Source organism: Lampris incognitus, chromosome 1 (assembly GCF_029633865.1).
Source record: "Lampris incognitus isolate fLamInc1 chromosome 1, fLamInc1.hap2, whole genome shotgun sequence".
Classification (NCBI taxonomy): domain Eukaryota; kingdom Metazoa; phylum Chordata; class Actinopteri; order Lampriformes; family Lampridae; genus Lampris; species Lampris incognitus.
This window is the reverse complement of record NC_079211.1, coordinates 107,575,603-107,594,927: the sequence shown is the minus strand read 5'-3', so window position 1 is coordinate 107,594,927 and position 19,325 is coordinate 107,575,603. Positions and strand designations below refer to the sequence as shown.

Sequence of the window (19,325 nt, the reverse complement as noted above, 5' to 3'; positions counted from 1 at the left end):
CCTGGTGGGTTTCTGCACTCTACTGAGGGCACTCTTCTTGTTCAGTTTGCAAAAAGTTGATGCCATTCAGTTTCTGTCAAAGACATTTAAAGGAAACAGGATGCATCTCACCACAATTTAGAGTGCCACAGCAAAGAGTCTGAGTACTGAAAGATTTCAGTTTCTGATTTTCAATGAATTTATAAAAGTTTCTAAGAACATGTTTTCACTTTGTCATTATGGGTTGAATGTAGGTTGATGCGCAAAAAATATCAATTTTGCCTATTTAAAATTAAATCTATAACACATAGTATGCAAAAAGTGAAGGGGTCTGAATACTTCATGAAGCCACTTGTATATACAGATGGGTGACAAATTAAGAGAAAAACCTGAATGCCCCCAGGCCCCCTACAGTGAGGGGGTCCGGAGACTCTGTTATGCTGTGGGAAGGGCAGTTTCCTGATGTAGTTTGGGTCCACTTGCTCCCTTAGAGGGCAGGGTCACTGTAAATCAACACAAACTTATTCTGAGTGAGCACCTTTATCCTATGATGAGACATCGCTATCCTGATGGGAGTGGTCTCTTCCATGATGACAATGCCCCCATCTACAGAACACGAGGGGTCACTGAATGGTTTGATGAGTGTGAAAATGATATAAATCATATGCTGTGGCCTTCAGTCACCAGATCCCAACCCAAATTAACACCTATGGGAGATTTTGGTCCGACGTGTTAAGAGTGCTCTCCTACTATCATCAAAACACAAAATGAGGGAATAACTTCTGGAAGAATGGTATTCCATGCCTCCAGTAGAGTTCGGAGATTTGTAGAATCTATGACAAGGAGCATTGAAGCTGTTCTGCCGGCTCATGGTGGTCCAACACCATATTAAGACACTTTATATTGCTTTTTCTTTTGTCACCAGTCTGTATATAACTTTAGATGTTCGGCCCATTTTCCAATGAACAGTTTGTTCCCTGGTGTAGATAATGCTATGGATCAGTTTATGGTTGACAGAAAAGGTACACAGGGTCAACTTTGTTTTGAAGTGATCAGATTACCAACAGATTACAAGCAATACTCGCAATTGGCATTTAGGCGCATTTAGGCAAAATCACATTTTAATGCATAGCTTTATCTTTGCTCGTATGTCTTTGACAACAATGCTAAGTCAATGACTGTCCTGAAATTATGTTCAGAATTATATTCGATTATGTTTGAAATTGTTTTCGAAACTCAGCCTGGCAAATGGGTATCCAAATATTTGGCTATTCGAGGCCAACACTATAAAAAAAAAAAGACCCTGCTCTTTAAGCTCATTCTTTTGTCTTGTCTGTTCTAGGTGTTTCACCTCTATACTGCAGCCTTTTTGGTCTCTTCCAAGAGCAAGACAGCCTGTGGTTCTCACCCAACCATGTTTTCCAGCTTGATGAGTCATCATCTGAAGACATATTTTTTAGAATAAGGTAGCCTAAATTGTTTTACTCATAATTATTTATTTGTTTATTTTATCTGTATTGTTGTTGAGTTTTATTGTTTCCCTTGTTTTTAATGTAAAGCACTTTGAGCTGCATTTTATGTATGAAAGGTGCTATATAAATAAAGTTTATTGTTTTTATTTATTTATTTATTTATTTACAGATATTTGTCCCCATGTAGAAATCCATGAAAGAGAAAATGCAGCATCTCACTTCAAAGGAATCTTTTTTTTTCTTTTTCTTTTTTTAAGTTGAACTCCATTTCTTCTCTCACCCTATTTTGCAGGTATTACTTCCCTGGCTGGTACAGCAGTGGTGCGTCCCGGGCTTACCGGTATGGAGTCAACAAGGGGTCAGAGAGCCCTGTCTTCGACGACACTGTCATGGCATACCTCTTTTCTCAGGTTAACACTTAAGTACATATCCACCTTCATAACAACTGCACCATCATGCACCATGCGCCTAACTGTGTACGTATCAGCTGATGCCCAGGAGCAGCTATCAAGGACTTGTTTGGGTAGCTGATATTCTTGACAAGTGTGGAAATATCAGTTTTCTAGATTGTCACTTGGGTCACTTGTTTACATTTATGCTTCAGCAAAAGCGTTGCCCAGGGGTACTGATAGAGAGTTAGTATTAAGTAACGACTTAGCTATATTTATATTGCAGCAGAGCTCAAGACTGAGGGCATCCTGTCGTCCCAGGGACGATAGAAAATGTGATTGGGGTGAACAGAGGACTTCCCCAGGATGCCTCCAGGATGAAAGGGATTTTACATCCCCGTGACCCTGTGAGAGCAGGATAAGTAGTTTGGATAATGGATGGATGGATTTTTTTTCGTATTTTACATATATAATTTAAAAAATAATACAATGATTTATTTCCTAATCAGCTGAATAGTGTGTTTTTGTGCAAATAACCACTATAGATGACAATAACAAAGTAAAAAGACAACATTTAGAATGTGGGATGCTTTACACTGACTTTGGCATGGTTCAAATTATTTTTTGGGTTTGATTCCAGGACAGTGGTGAACAAAGTTAGTTTGGAGAGGTCTTGATGCCTAATTCAGATTTTTTTTGTTAAAATCAGATCTTGGGGAAGAAACCCCCCCCCCCCAAGCTCTGCATTGCCTGTATGTGAGTTAAGCATGTTCAGGCATCGCTTGTGGACTTCGAGTCCTGTGAGCACTGCTGCGCTATGCCTGCAAGGATTTTGGAGCATCACTTAGGGGTGTTGGAGTCCTCAAAACCTGACCCTCGCCTTTCCGACACATAGATAAGCCGGCTACAGCTAGCACTTCTTGGGACAATATGGTAGAAGACCTCAATGCAGAATTTCCCCCTCTATTCAACCAGCTTCTCGACTCAGAGGAAAAGCATGGTGGCAGAGAGGAAGATGAGGATGATGCTAACCTGCATCTCCTCAGCAAAGAGAATGAGGAGAATGATGACGATGCCATTCTTCCCCCTGCTCAGGCGTTGCGACTCAGCAGCTCCATCAGTGGAGAGTCACAGCCTGCCTCTGCTCACAGTGAAGTCGACCTATATGGGGTGTGTAAATGGGCAGCAGCCAGATTGGCTATTGACTGGCCTCCCATCACTGGATGACAAGGGGGAGGAGAAAGATCTATACGACAGCAAAATCTTTCATTCTTGTCAGGTCCCTGCGAAACAGCTCATGCCTTCCATTCCCACATGCATGAAGGAGATGAGCCGGTATTGGGATAAACCTTTTCGACACAAGAGTTCCCATTAAGGGCTACTCTGGCCTAGATATTGCCAACAGTGAGGTTCTGTGGCTAGCAGACCCCCAGTAGTGGAGCAGTCAGCATGCCATCTCCATCCCAACTGCCGGTCCATCCGCGCTTCGGCCGAACCTGGAGCACTTGGAGCACTTCACTGCCTCCATGTATGTAAAAGTGTACATGTCAGCAATCAGTCAGTTAAAAACCTGAACATGGTCACCCTGCTTACAGCATACCAGGCTGAGCTATTTTAAGACATGGGCCATTTAGATAAGGGCTATCCAAGTCTGGTTATTTGGGAAGAGATCTGTGTCATTACGGATCTCATCCTCTGTGTCCAGAGGTGCAGATCAGGGCTGAGGCCACATCATGGGCTTGGTTGTGGTGGGGGATAGATCAGTCGTGGGTGCAGCTACCGAAGGGCTCTTTCTACCTCATTCCAAGAGCCCAGCAATTGAATCTAGCACCCACCACCTGATGTGCCAGCTCATGACTAGGGACTTCCAGAGCTCACAATCCTGTCCCTGTCACCACTTGCTGGTTGCCATAGGACTTAATCTGGGATGTTAGGGTGGATTGCCTTCATGGAGGACCCCTGTGCATTACTTTGTTTAATGTGGGGAGACTGGTGCACAGATAGCCACTGCACGGTCCTTGACAGATCTGGGTCAGGATCCAGTGGCATGGAGTCCAAGATGACTGGGGTCCCATTTCTGCTGCAGCCTTCATCCGCCTTACCAGCCATTGTGATGCTCCCCAAAAGTCAGCCATCAACCTCCACCTTTTCCACCGTTGGGGTCTTGGTTGGATTGCTCTTTGTCAGGGACCTCCCCCTTGACCATACTGCCAGTTCTTAGAGAACCAAGCTATGTTAAGTACCAAAACAATATCAAACGTGGAACCTGCATGAGCTGATGTTTATTTCAAAAGGGTTTTGATGGTGAGGTTGCAGAGAACGTTGTCAGATAGATGCCTTTTTTGTATTTGTTGCAACAATTTTCACCACCTCCATTGCGATGCCTGCAGATTTTTATCTTGCATGCATGAGAACAGGCTGCTGCAAATAACCGCCTTTCACCCCGTCAAGTTTCATGCACCTTCACATACATTTCAGAGGATGGGCACACTTATGGCGGCATCACTGTCAAAATCTGCAAATATGGAGCTGATTTCCTGCCAAAACTTAACAAACAAAACACGTTTTACAAATGCCCTATGATTCACTAACACAATGTGGTTTGCAAATTCAAAACACCATTAACAAACTAATGCATTTTGTTTTGCAAATACAAACCGTAACTATGATCATTCTAGTGTTAAACAAATACACAAAATTTTTCTAATACATTTTGCTTTAGAAACAAAGACAGCATGTCTTATGAGTGCAAAAGTCTGTCTCCTACAAAGACAACAAAAAAAGCGCTACTTTTGGCACAATCTTTCTGTCATGATTGTGCTGATTTTCTCACAAATGTCTGGAGTAATTCGCCCTCCAGAACAGCAGGTGGCGGTATGACTCAATTTAAACGTGCCTGGAGTTTGGGCAGAGCAGATTGAACCGCCACTGCCAGCCAGCCACTGTGGACAAGAGGACGACGGCGTTTTGTCTCGCTAGCCAAGACTAAGCTAAATCAAAGAAAATGAGCGGCCAACAGGTGAGTTTGTGGTTGTTGCTGGTGACAAATCAAATGTTTAACTAAACTCCACAGGTAACTATCGTGGGTAGGAGGCTATATATGTACCATATAGTGCGTGATCGCAGGAGCTAACCTTGATCACACCAAGTTAGACTAATTTTCATTTTGTTTCTAGCTAACTTAGTCTATTAGTCTATCAATTTATTGTTGCAGTCAGTCTCGGTTCATATAGGGTACACTTATCACAATTTATAACTGGAAAAAAAGTCTTCAAATTAAGTTTAGCTCATTAAATTCAGGTAACTGGCTGCTCGATTGGTTAACGTTATGGAATAAAACTCACAGATTAGATTTAATTGGCAAATTGGGCTACTGCCACAGGCTGTACAGGGAATTGTTTTTATATTCATACCTGTATAGTTTCATGTGAACTCGTGTTAAAATGTAGCTTTTATAATAATAGATAATGATAATAATGATAGAACATTCCTCTTACAGGAGCTGCTATGACATTAAGTTTAAGCATTTGACTGTTAACATACATGAAAAATGTTAAAAAGTTAAGCAGTTGTAGTGGATTGATGAAATAATGAAGTAAGATTAGGACAACTGTTTTGTTCACGTAGATTTTCTATAAATATATCTTTATAATAACCTGTTTGACCTTAAGTAGTTTGCTTTCTTATTTGCATGTAAAGAAGTATGTGAAGTAGTAGGTAACCTACCAGTTATATTTGTTCACCGTTTTATTTGTCTTTTTACAGCTTCCCTCTAGGAGTCTAGGTGGTCCAGACAGACTGGACCAGGTTGTGCATGAGAAGCCAGAGCTGGAGTCCCAACAAATCTTCTCATCTCCCTTCTGTGATGTGTACTTCAGTAGATAACAGTTTGAAGGTATCACTAGATGTTTGACCACAAGGTTTAAGAAGTGATAAATGATAACACCAAGTTATATCATTAGCAATCATGTAAATAAAAATTACATACTTAAATGTATATTTCAAGTGCATGCAAATTGTTGTCACGCGAAAGGGACGGCACGTTTTAGTAGTTCTATTAAAAAGTTAAATATTCACTCGAAGAGCTTGTAAGTTTGTAACTTCTAATGCAGATGTTTTCTTGAATGCCAGGTTTGATTGGAATTTGTTATCTGTTTTCTGTGCAATGGTAAAATAAAATGGATCAGATACATCTTTTAAAAACTTGTCATCCATCATTTCTAACACACCGAGAATGTTCTTATGCAGAATGGGACCAAAATCAACACTGATGCTTAGTAGTTTTTAGCTGTATTGTAGAAATTACTTACTCTTTCCACTGACATCTGGGATTTAATATGCAATGGAGATATTTGTCAGAAGTAAAGACATAAGAAGCAATAATATAAATATACATTTATTGAAATATGCAACATTAATCAGTCCTCACGGAAGTGGGACCAACCTTCATCTGCATTTCTGGGTCAGGGCATGTAACATGATCTTGCTGGGATGCTGCAGGTGAAGTTGTTGCAGGTCCTCTATCACTGTAATTATCTGCTGCAATGAATGAAATAGACATCCAGCACTGCTCTACTTCACAGGGAATGAGAAGAAGGGGAGAAAGCCTTTAAACCAAAGGATGGAAGTCCAGCATTGTTGTAGTACTCGAGTCCGGGACTCATGACTCGACTTGGACTTGAAAACTGATGACTCGGACATGGACTTGGACTTGAACATTGATTGTATTCGGACTCGGAAGTTGGAGATGAGGACTCGGACTTGTTAATTGATAAAGACTGGGTTTTTTTGTTAGTTTTTTGTAATAGGCCCTAATAATTTGGTATAAGATATTGATAGCTATATTAATACCATAACATTATTTAATTGTTTGTATGTCAGCTTTTTACGGTGCCACAGTGGAGCACTGGGGCCCATCTTGGAGCTCGACTCAGACTCAACCTTGATGACTCGGCCTCAGGAAATGGGGACTTGACTCGGACTCAACTTGGACTCTTCTTTGGGGACTTGGACTTGATCACTGGGGACTCGAGACTCGACTCGAACTCAACTCGGACTCGAGGTTTAGTGACTCAACTACAACACTGAAGTCCAGCACACCAAAGCAGGTCCCCAAGGTCTCTACTGCTCTCTGAGCGCTACTGGGCAATGGGAGGGAGTGAAATTATAATAAGTGTTATACAGTGGGGAAAATAAATATTTGACCCCTTGCTGATTTTGTAGGTTTGCCCACTTACAAAGAATGCAACAGTCTATAATTTTAATCATATGTACATTTTAACAGTGAGAGACGGGATCCAAAAGAAAATTCCAGAAAATCACATCATATGAATTTATAAAAATTAATAACCACCTGATTTAGAAAAATAAGTATCTGATCCCCCACCAAACAGCAAGTATTTTGGCTCCCACAAACCAGTTAGTTTTTCTTTAAGATGCACCCCCAATCCCAACTAATTACCCACATAAAATACACCTGCATCACCTTGTTACCTGTATAAAAGACACCTGTCCACACCCAATCAATCAGATTTCAACATCTCCAAGATCAAAGAGCTATCTAAGGACACCAGGGACAAGAGTGTAGACCTGCACAAGGCCGGGATGGGCTACAAGAGAATTGGAAAGCATCTTCGAGAGAAAGTAACAACTGTCGGTGCAGTTATCAGGAAATGGAAGGAACACCACACCACCGCCAACCTCCCTCGGTCTGGGGCTCCAGGCAAGATCTCGCCTCGAGTGGTGTCCCTGATCATGCGAACGGTGAGGAATCATCCCAGAACCACAAGGGGGGGACTGGTTAATGACCTGAAGGCAGCTGGGACCACAGTTACAAAGCAAACGGTTAGTAACACACTACGCCGTCATGGATTAAAATCCTGCAGCGCACGCAAGGTCCCACTGCTCAAGCTGGCACACGTACAGGCCCGTCTGCAGTTCGCCAATGAACACCTGGACGACTCAGAAGAGGCCTGGAAGAAGGTGATGTGGTCGGATGAGACCAAAATAGAACTTTTCGGGCTCAACTCAACTCGCCGTGTTTGGAGGGTGAAGAACACGGAGTACAACCCAAAGAACACCATCCCCACCGTCAAGCATGGGGGTGGCAACATCATTCTTTGGGGGTGCTTTTCAGCCAAGGGGACAGGACAACTCCATCGCATTGAGGGGAGGATGGACGGGGCCATGTACCGTGGAATTCTGGACCAACACCTCCTTCCCTCAGTGAGAGCGCTGAAGATGGGTCGTGGATGGGTGTTCCAACACGACAATGACCCAGAGCACACCGCCAAAGCAACCAAAGAGTTGGCTGAAGAAGAAGCACATCAAGGTTCTGGAATGGCCTAGCCAGTCTCCAGACCTGAATCCAATTGAAAATCTTTGGAGGGAGCTTAAAATTCGGGTTGCCAGGCGACAGCCTCGAAACCTGAACGATTTGGAGGCTGTCTGCAGGGAGGAGTGGGCCAACATCCCTGCCGAAATGTGCACAAACCTTGTCAGAAACTATAAAAACCGTTTGACATCTGTGCTGGCCAATAATGGCTTTTCTACTAAATATTAACATAATGTTCGTCCAGAGGTTCTAATATTTATTTTGGACCACAAATATGCAAATAAATTCATAAAATTCATACAACGTCTTATTCCCCTTTTTTTGGTCATATTCTGTCTCTCACTGTTAAAGTGAACCTACGCTTAAAATTATAGACTGTTGCACTCTTTGTAAGTGGGCAAACTTACAAAATCAGCAGGGGCTCAAATAATTATTTTCCCCACTGTATATATGAAAGACGTTATTGAAAATGTAAAATTGACAAATGTGGGCCATTGTTTTATATTTATTCCATCTATTCCGTTGCCTATCAACACAGGGCTCACCGGTTCAAATCCCCAATTTGTGTTGCTGTACCTAGCTGTCCAAGATGGCGGACCCGCTTGCGCATGCTCAACCCACATCCACAGTTAACTCAGGTTTTGTAGTGATAGGGTACAGTGGGGTTTTTTTTGTCCTTTCTTGTTTACTTGCACCAACACAAAAGACACCGGCCAATCATAAAAGACGAGGACTGTAGCCAATTATATTTAGGGATACAATGGTGACTGGGTCCCCACCCACTTACTGCCAAAAAGAAAAACCACTTGTGAGCAAGCAGGTGAAAGTTTTGTGAGCAGGAGAGCAATGATAGTAGTTGTGCATTTGGGGATAACAGTTGCATGCTCCTACGGATTCTTTGCACGCTCAAAGCATGGTTTTCTCCTTGCAGGCTACAATATTGCTCGCGTGAGTTGAGATATTCTGTGCGCGAGTGCTTTGAAAGCGCTCACAAAAATAATACGCGTACGCAGCTGTTTGAGTTGCGCATGCATCTCCTCTACATCTGCGCACATGGATCTCTTTTGCGCATGTGGATTTTGGCAGTGACATGCCATCATACATACTTACTACTACTACTACTTTTGGCTGCTCCCGTTAGGGGTCGTCACAGCGGATCATCCGTTTCCATTGCTTCCTGTCCTCTGCATCTTCCTCTGTCACACCAGCCACCTGCATGTCCTCCCTCACCACATCCATAAACCTCCTCTTTGGCCTTCCTCTTTTCCTTTTCCCTGGCAGCTCCATATTCAGCATCCTTCTCCCAATATACCCATCATCTCTCCTCCACACATGTCCAAGCCATCTCAATCTTGCCTCTCTTGCTTTGTCTCCAAACCGTCCAGCCTGGGCTGTCCAGCTAATATACTCGTTCCTAATCCTGTCCTTCTTCATCACTCCCAATGATAATCTTAGCATCTTCAACTCTTACACGAACCATAATTCCACAAGAAAACTGCTTTTATGTATAGAAAAATAAAATGCAAAGGAGGTTTTTTTTTTTTCATAAGGTGGTTTTAAGTAAATGAATAATCTTTCTGTGTGCAGGATACAACATAATTGAAATATAAAGTGTGAAAGTTTTGTAATATGCAAAAACAGCGCAGAGAAGTTGAACACTACATAATGAGACAAAACTCAAATCTATAAATTAAGCACTAAACAATTATCATATTAACAATATCAAATATGCCATCATATTTTAAGGTAGGAACACACAGTCGATAATGAGTTGATATCGCCCTGTGGTTATATGAGCGGTGGGACTGTTGTACACTCGTTTTATGACTCCCTGTGGCTAGAAGATTGGCACCTTCCTCTGTGCAGTCGTAATTCCCGTCACCTTTTATGGCAGACCACTTCTTTTCACAAGCTAATCCCAATCAGGATGTCAGACGAGAGGCTGATGTCCAAAAGTGATTTCTGGGCATAAAAATCCAACCTCAAGGTTTAAATTCAGATTGAGTCTTGTCAATTGGAAATTTATCAGAATTTAATACCACGCACGAGGGAGGCCTGTATCTGACCTCAAAAAAATCACTTTGCATGTGTTTTTCTCCTGTTAGCACTTGGAGCAATTAAATCTAGCTTGTGTCAGATGTGTGGAAAAAGTCAGAATCAGGTCACACCGTAGTAGTGTAAATGGAGCCTTAGAGAGCCAACAAGATAATAAACTGAGAAATGTTTTTCTATCTTTTTAACCATAATCCCTTTGAGAGCAGAGATGCATAGTGTTTATCTATGGTCATGTAGCTCTCTTTGGTGGGGATGTTTTCTGCCAGTTGACGAAGGCTATGCTGGAAGCAAATCCTTGACTTAATTTTGATAATGAAACTGGAGCATCTGTACAGTGGTGATTATTTCTGCACTATTGCTTTTTTTCCTCATATTGAACTTCCTACTTTGCAGTGTTTTTCTGCATGATAAAACTGTGACTAAACCAGCACCAAGTTGAAGTCCTAGAGTCCTGACATTTAAAGAACCTAAAAGTACGGGCTTGTGCTCCATTAAATTCTGAGTTGGGTGGTCAATGTCAACCGTTTTACCAGACTGCTCCTACACTTATTTTCCAATGACTGTTGACCACATAAATACACTCCTTTTTAAAAAAGTAAGGCCCTGCATAAATAAACAAATAAATAATAATGATAATATTATTTATTATCATCATTATTATTGTTGTTGTTGTGTTGTGTTAGAGCTGTGTGTCAGCTATTTTTAGTTTGAGTTGATTTGCCGAGCATGTAGGTGCATCAAGGTAACACTCAGCCAGAGTTTGGAGCTGAACCCTGTGTGATCCAAAGGATTATTTGGAATTATGCCCTGGAAATCTGCCTCAGAGACTTGAGAAAAGTTAAAAGGGTGAGGAAAGCCCCACTGTGGGGTCATGCAGGGTTTAGCTCTTTATCAGCCATTAGACAGCTCAGTCTCATGTTTAGCTTTGTGGAGGGTGGTGTTGAGTTCTCGTCAGACTTATCCTGGTTTTTTCTCTCTGTTCATTTATGATAATGACAGGCTATGATGACCGGCCCAGGCTACTGCTATTCCACATTCACCAGCTTGAGCTTAAGTGAAGTAACACACAGGCAGAAACAGTGCTTCACTTTTTCAAGGGCACACATGCTAATATTTCAAGGGACCCATCAAACTGCACTTATCTTAAACGGGTGCTCTGAAGATACAAGTGTGGCATGACTGTGTTAATGCCTCAGTCACACAAGTATAATCTGTAATGTGTGCAAGTAGCAACCTCTATGCAAGGGGAAAAAGGATCATGATAGTCTGTGTGAGGGAGTGGGAGCTGTGAGGTGAGGGACAACGTTTGTGTTGTAGCAGAGTCACAAAAGTGCCCACCCTTATGGTGCATTCACATCAAACGCAATGCCAAACTTTGGCACAGCGCTAATCAATGAGAATTGAATGGAAAGTGGTGATTTGGAGAAACAAGCCGCTGTTTCACGCAGAGGTAGCACATGGTAGCACACATGCTAACAAAGCCATGCACATGGATTCCTCAAGGAGGTCAGAGTTCATGATCACCTGTAGTGTAACACCCCGAAGCATTTTTTTGGGGTCCATTGCCAAGTGCAAGGGGACTTGGGTACTTTAGATTTAGATGCCATTGTGTCAATGGTGGACACATTAAATGTTGATGCCATCTTCGCTTTTACACACTGAGCATTCGTCATTGTTATCTGCCAGGATTCCTGCTAATGATCTTCAGGTGCCCTAGATATTAATATCACAGAACAAGCGACCAAACCCCAACTGTTATGTGCATGTGTGTTTCAAGTTTCAGGTTTAGACATCATATGAGGAATATGTCTTGATGGAAAGCTCAACATAATGAAATTAACAAAAAGGTCTTAAAATTGGCGGGCGGGCGGGGGGGGGGTCAAACAAAAAAAAACTGACATTATCAATTAAAGAATGTCCATCCATCCATTATCTTAACTGCTTATCCTGCTCTCAGGGTCGCGGGGATGCTGGAGCCTATTCCAGCAGTCATTGTGCGGCAGGCGGGGAGACACCCTGGACAGGCCACCAGGCTATCACAGGGCCCACACACACACATTTATTCCTAGGGACAATTTAGTATGGCCAATTCACCAGACCTACATGTCTTTGGACTGTGGGGGAAACCGGAGCCCCAAGAGGAAACCCACACAGACACAGGGAGAACATGCAAACACCACACAGAAGACAACCCGAGATGACCCACCAAGGTTGGACTACCCCGGGGCTCGAACCCAGAGCTTTTTTGCTGTGAGGCGACCGCGCTAACCACTGCGCCACTGATGGTCCAATTAAGGGGCGGAATAATCCAAGGGTCGGACCCTTTAGTCAAGTGGTTAACGTAGTCGCCTGTGGTGCGGGAGACACGGATTCGCGTCCCGGCTGTGGCGGTTCGCGAGCTGCCCCCAGAATTCACTACATTGGTGTTAGAAGTGGGATGGTGAGACTGTAAGGCCATCGGAAGCCTGTGTACCCAGAGGCGTGAGGGAATTAAAGAATGTTAATATCAAAAATATCTGAGTACCCAGAACTGTTGAAATGTCTGCATGTCAAACAATATAGGGGTTATAGGGTGGTATCTATCTGTACACCACGATTATTGGTTCCTTTTTTTTTTTTTTCCTTGCATGAAGTCATACCTGTATATTAGGAGACTCAATTGCACAGTACTCAGATGTTTGTTCCATTTTTTGCACATATTGCCTAGATGTAAAAAAAAAAACAACCACAAAATGTATGGTATGATAAAAAAAAGACATACCATAAATATATACAGAGAACATATTGAACTGAGTGGTTGATTCTACTACTACTACTACTACTTTAGGCTGCTCCCATTAGGGTTTGCCACAGCAGATCCGTTTCCATTTCTTCCTGTCTTCTGCATCTTCCTCTGTCACACCAGCCGCCTGCATGTCTTCCCTCACCTGAACTGAGTAGTTGATGAAAAAAACAAAAACAAACAAGGTGTGTGGGTGGCGTAGCAGTCTTTTCTGTTGCCTACCAACATGGGGATCGGTGGTTCGAATCCCTGTGTTACCTCCGGCCTGACCAAGCCGGAGGTAACACAGGACACAAATTTTTCAGGAAATGTTGCAATCAATTTCACTCTACGCGGATGACACCCAGCTTTATCTATCCACAAAGCCTACCTCCACTCTTCCACCCACTCCCCTATCTGACTGCTTACTAGAAATTAAATCCTGGTTTTCATACCACCTCCTCAAACTTAATAGTGATAAAACCGAAGTCTTCTTAGTAGGTACTAAATCTACTTTGGCTAAACCTGATGGTTTTTCCCTAACTATTGACAATTCTATAGTTCCTCCATCATCTCAGGTTAAGAGACTGGGTGTCACTAGGACAGCACATTATCTTTTGAAGCCCACATCAACAAAGTTACTCGGTCTGCATACTTCCACCTATGCAATATTAATCGTCTTCGCCTGTCACTTACACCTAACAGCACTGCCATACTCGTTCACACCCTGGTTACATCACATGTTGACTACTGCAATTCTATTCTCTTTGGTCTTCCCCCTCAAGTGTCTTCATAAACTTCAGTTGGTCCAGAATTCAGCTGCCTGTATCTTTACCAGAACTCCTTCCATAGATCATATCACTCCTGTTATCCAAAGGAGTTGAATCAAGTGCAACTTGACTTGGTATATATCCATGAAGACGTTTCGCCTCTCATCCAAGAGGCTTCCTCAGCACAGGAGAGCCACGCATATCAATAGCTCTGATAACAATGGGCGTGGCCATAACATCGGTGCACAAAAGAGCCACGCATATCAATAGCTCTGACAACGACTCCTAGAGGATAAATATCTGAGTCTCATCACCAGCCAGTCAGACTAGCTTGGTCTAGTCAGAAAGGCACGAACTGAGGAAGCCTCTTGGATGAGAGGCGAAACATCTTCACGGATATATACCAAGTCCAGTTGCACTTGGTTCAACTCCTTTGGATAACCATGACCTGGATGAATGAGAACATTCACAGACATCACTCCTGTTCTTCAGCAACTCCATTGGCTCCCTGTTAAATACTGTATTGACTTCAAGATCCTGCTGCTCACCTTTAAGGCCTCTTAATAAGCTAGCTCCTTCCTATCTTTCCAAACTCCTTCATATCCACACGCCTTCCCGCACTCTCAGATCCTCTTCTGCTCTCCAACTCACTGCACCTTCTGCCCGCTTGACTACCATGGGGTCTAGAACCTTCAGTCATTCTGCCCCCTGGCTATGGAACTCTCTCCCACAAGACATTCGCAACACTGACTCTCTTTCAACCTTGAAATCCCATCTCAGAACGTACTGTTTCGAACTGGCATATTCAGTCTGATCCACACTTTATTGATTTTTGTGCAGATGGTGATTTTATACTTATCTGTTATATTAACTTTTTATTGTCTACCCGGCTTTGTTTTGATTTTATGCTGTCTGATACAGTGCTGCTTGTTTTTAACTGTGTTCTGTAAGGTGTCCTTGAGTGCTCTGAAAGGCGCCCACAAATAAAATGTATTATTATTATTAATTGGCCATGTCTGCGGGTGGGAAACTGGATGTGAGTATGTGTCCTGGTCGCTGCACTAGCGCCTCTGGTTGGTCGGGGCGCCTGTTTGGAGGGAGGGGGAACTGGGGGGAATAGCATGATCCTCCCACGTGCTACATCCCCCGTGTGAAACGCCTCACTGTCAGGTGAAAGGGAGCGGATGGTAACTCCACATGTATTGAAGGAGGCATGTGGTAGTCTGCAGCCCTCCCCGGATCGGCAGAGGGGGTGGAGCAGCGACTGAGACGGCGCGGAAGAGTGGGCTAATTGGTCGGGTACAATTGGGGAGAAAGGGGGGGGGGAATCCCCCCCAAAAAAAACAGCATATGGCTGTCCTAACAAGGCAAAAATTCTAAAATTCTAAGTTAGTTAAACTGTGAGTTAATTAGTTAGTTAGTTAATTTGTTTGTTTAACTGTGCTGTTTGATCAAACACCAGCATTGTAATCACAATTCTTAATGGATTCATATTGCAACAAAAGTACCTTGCAGGGCTGTACACAGAAATCCTGCTACTCGAACACATTGGGCGTCATTCATCAATCGTTTGTATGTGCAATTTTGTTCTTACACACCCATGGAATTTTTTTTAACTCGACAGTCAGCAAAGCCTGATGGTTATTTGTAATGCCTTCCCCCTAACATCTATTGCCTACCTCTTGCAATGAGCAATCACCCAGGCTTGCAAAGACATCAGTGTTAGCCATTTGGTGTCTAAAATTAGGGGTTACCCAGGTTCTACACTGGTCTCTGAGACAAACCTCTGGGCTAAAATATTCCATGGGTGTGTAAGAACAAATTTGTACATACGAATGATTGATGAATGAGGCCCATTGAGGTTAAACTGATCATGCGCAGTCTTCAATTATACTTGTTTTCTTTACAACTTGGTTTTGTCAGTAAAAAAAAAAAAAAAAATTCCCCATCATTTAAAACATCACACACAGAACTCACTTAACAACAGAAGAGCCTTATGATGAGCCAAAGATTGGGTTCAAGGCTTGCAAATAAAAATGAGTTGGGTCATTTCTTGTGGGTTTTAATATGATTTTTATGCCATGGAGCCCAGATATAATTTACCAAGTTGTGAATTTTTGGCTCATAAAGTGCTTCCAAAATTTGCATTCAAGTTTGAGAACAACTTTAAGGAAATTTTAGTATTTACATGTTTCTCTTGCCATTTAGCTGTTGCACTGAATGCATTTCATAAAGGCTGTTTAGCCTAACTTATGCTTCTGATTGCAAAAAATCTGACAAGCCATTTTAAAAAAGTGCGTAAATATCGAGTTATATATTATATATTGCCAAAAGTTTTTAAAATATAGAAATTTTATTATTTAGCCAGATCGCCCTTCATCATAGGATTTAAAGTAATTTGTCTGTAGTCCATCTGTTGCACTCCCTCGCAGAAACCCTGTTGTCTTTGTGCATGAGTGTATGCATCACACTTTGCACATGTCAGTAAACAACACGTAACATGGGTTTGTTGTATATATAAAACAGAATTTTGGAAACATTTTGGTAAAACAAAATCCATAAGGCCCTATACCAGTAAAATTTTAAAAAAATTATGATTTAAGCATGGATTATCTGTACATAAGTAGGAGAAATCCAAAGCTGGCAAAAACAATGATGTGGCGGCAACTGATTGACTGACTGGACATGACGCAACGTCATCATGGATTTTGTCAGCTGAGCAATAGTCACATTTCACAGGAATTTGACCGCTCACATGAAACTCAAAAGACATGAAGTGATTTCCTGCAGAGTTTTTCCTAATCTGCATTGAGGGTCAAAGGATAGGGGGTGCCATGAATGGTCATTTGTTGTATTTACATTTTTTTGAGTGTAACGTGAATGTGAAGCTCTCAAGGACTCTTAACCATGATTTAGTTCCATATGAATTAACTCGACTAAGCTCAACAGGCAAGGAAGTCTGGGTAGAAGAACATTGAGGAAAAGTATCTTCTGTACTGAGTAAAAAAAAATAAACCTGACGATTATTTTACACATAGGAAAAATCTGAAGGTAGTGGGTCTCGACTGCTTAGTTCTCACACATGTTAAGTACTGCCTAGTTAATTCTGTCTTCTGTCTAATATATATTGTATGCATTACATTTAACCCAAGTATTACCTACAGTCCTAATGACAATGATAACCCCCATCCTCTCAACTTGTGTTGTTTCTGTATAGTGGAGGTATGACTTCATCAATGGCTTGGTGAAGATCCCCAACTCACATGAGGCCAAGGAGGAGTGCCTGGGTATGGCTGTTCTGGACATGATGAGGACAGCCAATGAAAGGCAGATGTCACCACTGAATATTTACCACACAATAAGGTACAACTGAAAGGGCGTAGGGGTTATCCCTAACTTAACCCTTGTCCCTTACCTCACCCGGGATCATACAAACATGCATAATACATACAGTCTTTACCCTCTACACATATACAAATAGGTAGTCTCTTACAGCTTAAGCACATTGAATTGTATTGTTATGCATCTAATATGCCATGTATAAATCAAGTTTGATTGGTTTGAAAAGAAGTGACCAGGTTTCATCCAGTTCCTAAATCTTAACAAAAATGTAGATAGATGCGAATATGCAAAACACTAGGGCACATTAGTATCATCTCAGCACATGAACTATGGAAGGGTTTGTGTCAGGGTTTGTATTGTTCCTGAATCAAAGTATGATTCATAGACTGCTTTTAGTTTGCCCGTGCGAAATAAGCAGAAGAATCTTCTTCATCTGCACAGCCGTCATGAGTCCCAAGTCACAGTAAGTACAATATATTTTTTTTTCTGCTAAAATTTTACAGTGTGAAATTTTCTAGTTAACAGACTAGCGACACACCATGATCTGATCTTGTTTTACTGAATCTGATTGATGATGGCAATAGGTGTTTATCAACATACAGTTATGCTTAGCAAAGCTAAAGGGGAAAAACACATGTTGCCATCACTAATCATGTGCTTAAGTCAGATAGAAAATTTCATATGTTGTAAAATTTTAGCAGAAATATATGTCGTTACCAAGACATGTGATAAGTGGCTATAGCGCCAGGGGAAGATTCTTCAACCTACTTTGCACAGGGAACCCAAAAGCAGTCCGCGAATGTTTCCAGGCAGATCAGATCGAGGCAAGGTCTTACTGGTGGGCATGACAGGAAGAGACAGCTGTCTAAAACCAAATGCTTCCTAAATGACAATGATGGTGAATGGAATGGCAAGTCACTAAAATAAAGTCTTAAATCAAATCAAATCAAATCAATTTTATTTGTATAGCCCAACATCACAAATTACAAATTTGCCTCAGTGGGCTTAACAGCAACACAACATCCTGTCCTTAGACCCTCTCATCGGATAAGGAAAAACTCCCTAAAAAACCCCTTTAACAGGGAGAAAAAAATAACAAGAAACCTCAGGGAGAGCAACAGAGGAGGGATCTCTCTCCCAAGACGGACAGCGTGCAATGGATGTTGTGTTCACGCAATTTACATAATACAACATTGAAAGAGGATAACAGAATTATAATGGACATAAAAATAGTGTCTTCAAAGTTGAAATGTCCACAGAAACAAATAGATGTAAAATGAATTCTAATTACAATATATCAGTCTAAAACTCACCAAAATGGAACATCAAAATAATTTTCAAATGCAGTGCTTTATTTTAAAAATGAATATATTTAATTAAGCTAATATGTTCCTGCAAGATTACTTTTCTATTAAGGTGTAGTATGCTATTTTATTTTAAGATGCATTTTATTTTAATCATAATGTTTTTAACTTGTTGAATAGATCACCAATAGTTTCACTTAATTTTCATAACATTCACTCCTCATACAAACATCATGCATGCCCCCTTGGCTTTCATAATTGAATTTTCATTATTGATGATGCTGTGGTGCCTATGAAAATACTGTAGTTTTGCACCACAGATGGCCCTGTGTGGGGAACACACTGCATGCTGTTCATCAGCAAACGCAGTACTTCACATTCCTACAGCTGTGCACATTAGCTTCCAAGTTGCTAAGTATGACTACACTGTTCTGCTTTTACTCACTGAACACCTCCACCATAACAAATTATGCTTTGGTCAAGGACACTTGAGCGCAAAGTAAATGTTTCTAATTCAGATGTTTGCAGGCAGTTGGGGTTTCGAACTGACATTTTGAGATGTCCTGGGTTAGTTTCTAGTTCACTGACTTAAGCTAGATAGAAGGTCCTCCTTGTTCCTCCTCTCTACCTGTTAAATCTGTCCTGGCTTGCAGCTCAGTAGGTTGTGCCACATATTAGCTTATATGTAAAAGTCAATAATATCAGTGTGCAGGTGGCGTAGAGGTCTATTCGGTTGCCTACCAAGACAGGGATTGCCGGTACAAATCCCCGTGTTACCGCCGGCTTGGTTCGGGCGTCCCTACAGACACAATTGGCCATGTCTGCTGGTGAGAAGCCGGATGTGGGCATGTGTCCTGGTCGCTGCACTAGCGCCTCCTCTGGTTGGTCAGGGTGCCTGTTCGGGGAGGGGGAAGGGGGA

General features: G+C 41.9%; 1 protein-coding gene across 2 annotated transcripts in view; it reads left to right on the top strand.

Moving 5' to 3' along the window:
* jak2b (Janus kinase 2b) overlaps positions 1–19,325 on the top strand; it is a 70,342-nt gene that overhangs the window by 11,156 nt on the left and 39,861 nt on the right. For both annotated transcript variants that reach the window (XM_056295473.1, XM_056295550.1), the window contains exons 3-5: positions 1,322–1,445; positions 1,744–1,861; positions 16,978–17,123. In XM_056295473.1, the coding sequence (XP_056151448.1) occupies positions 1,322–1,445; positions 1,744–1,861; positions 16,978–17,123 (388 nt within the window). The remainder of the gene's footprint in view (positions 1–1,321; positions 1,446–1,743; positions 1,862–16,977; positions 17,124–19,325) is intronic.